This window comes from Anarrhichthys ocellatus, unplaced genomic scaffold (assembly GCF_004355925.1).
Source record: "Anarrhichthys ocellatus isolate YVR2014 unplaced genomic scaffold, GSC_Weel_1.0 scaffold7969, whole genome shotgun sequence".
Taxonomy (NCBI): domain Eukaryota; kingdom Metazoa; phylum Chordata; class Actinopteri; order Perciformes; family Anarhichadidae; genus Anarrhichthys; species Anarrhichthys ocellatus.
Genome location: NW_022287943.1, coordinates 1 through 1,730, shown reverse-complemented (window position 1 = coordinate 1,730; position 1,730 = coordinate 1). Strand labels below are relative to the sequence as shown.

The window sequence follows — 1,730 nt, the reverse complement described above, 5'->3', positions numbered from 1 at the left end:
AGAGAGGCAGACAGACAGAGAGGCAGACAGACAGAGAGGCAGACAGAGAGGCAGACAGAGAGGCAGACAGAGAGGCAGACAGAGAGGCAGACAGAGAGGCAGACAGACAGACAGACAGAGAGGCAGACAGAGAGGCAGAGAGACAGACAGAGAGGCAGAGAGACAGACAGAGAGGCAGAGAGACAGAGAGGCAGACAGAGAGACAGACAGAGAGACAGAGAGGCAGAGAGGCAGACAGACAGACAGACAGAGAGACAGACAGAGAGACAGACAGACAGAGAGGCAGACAGAGAGGCAGAGAGACAGACAGAGAGAGTGAGGGGAACATTGTCTCACCTGGAAAGTGACGTCGTAGCTCCACCTTCCAGTCTGTAGGTGAATGGAAACAGTGATAGTCACCTGGAGCCAGGTAGACCACGACGTGGAACAGGTCGTTATCAGGGGAGGACAGGAGGAGGTCTCTGAAGGAGGAGGAGGGGTCTAAAGAGAGACAGGAACCTTTAACAGGATGTGGACCCAACAAGTCCTCCAGACCTGACAAGACCAACAACTCCCACATTTAAAACAAGTCCCATCGCAAGACCAACTGGTCTCAGATCAGGACCAAGTCTAACTACTTGAACAGGTCACTAAGCACCCTTTATTTAACTGTGTTCAAAATACATAACTAGGTTATGTATTTTGATATCAAGTTTATTTCACCGTTGCTCCGCCTCTTCTGAGGACCCAGGAAGCTCTCCAGACTGTAGGTGACCCCCTTCACCTGCTCCACTTCGGAGTTCTTCACCTGACCAAAGTGGAGGATCCTCCCGTCAGCCGGAGAGATCTGAGGAAAGAGAGACGATCAGAAACACGTCGAGGAACGAGAACAACATATTATGAGAGAAGAAACAAAGGAGATGAAATATTCAAAGTTTTACCCACAAGAATAAATAAAATACATTTAAGAAAAGGAGAGAAAACTAAAGCTGTGACAGAAGCAGATCAAACTTAATACTTTGTGATTTTGAGTCCCAAAAAAAGTCACTAAATATAATAATCATAGAAATAAATGAGAAACATGAAGGTAAAACAGAAGGAGGAAGAGGAGGAAGAGGAGTAGTTTTACCAGACAGGAGCTGGTACAGAGAGGTCTGACTGCAGGTTTTAGACGTCTTCTGAAGAATTCTCCCAGATTTCTGTAGTGATGTAAATCCTCTACAGCTGCTTCCTATTGGACGAGAGAGAGACGTGAAAAAATACAGACATGATCAAAAATATCTTTAACCAACTTTATCAAGATAAATGATCTGTCCGTCCATCTCCTCTCCTGTCTGTTTCCTCACCTGCATGTTGACTCCAAAGGTCCAGATGTAGAGGGAGTAGACCGGCTTCCTGAGCCACGTGGGGAGCTCCACCCCGTTCAGACGGCCCCAGGCCCGAGAGAGGAGGCGGGTCGGGAAGGAGCGGTACAACGCCACCTAGAGGACCGACCAGGAAACTACAGGTGAAATATTATCTTCTGGTTTTAAGGAAGAATTATATTATTGTGATATTATACTAATATGTTCAAGGAATCGAACTGGTGGAGGAAGTGAACAAGGTGAAGAAAGAGGAGAGGAGGTCTGAAAGAAGAAGAAATTAGAGGAGAAAAGAAGGAGGTAGGAGATACACCTTCTACAGCAGAGTACCTGAGCAGGTAGTGAACAGAGTACCTGAGCAGGTAGTGAACAGAGTACCTGAGCAGGTAG

General features: G+C 46.8%; 1 protein-coding gene across 1 annotated transcript; it reads right to left on the bottom strand.

The window, feature by feature from the left end:
- Positions 1-258: 258 nt before the first annotated feature.
- LOC116380616 (phosphatidylserine decarboxylase proenzyme, mitochondrial-like) lies at positions 259-1,460 on the bottom strand (the record flags this gene model as incomplete). The annotated part of the gene is made up of 4 exons (XM_031842518.1): positions 259-480; positions 703-826; positions 1,109-1,210; positions 1,326-1,460. Coding segments are annotated over 4 exons (583 nt in total), but the record flags the coding sequence as incomplete, so codon positions are not given.
- Between the last annotated feature and the right edge of the window lie 270 nt (positions 1,461-1,730).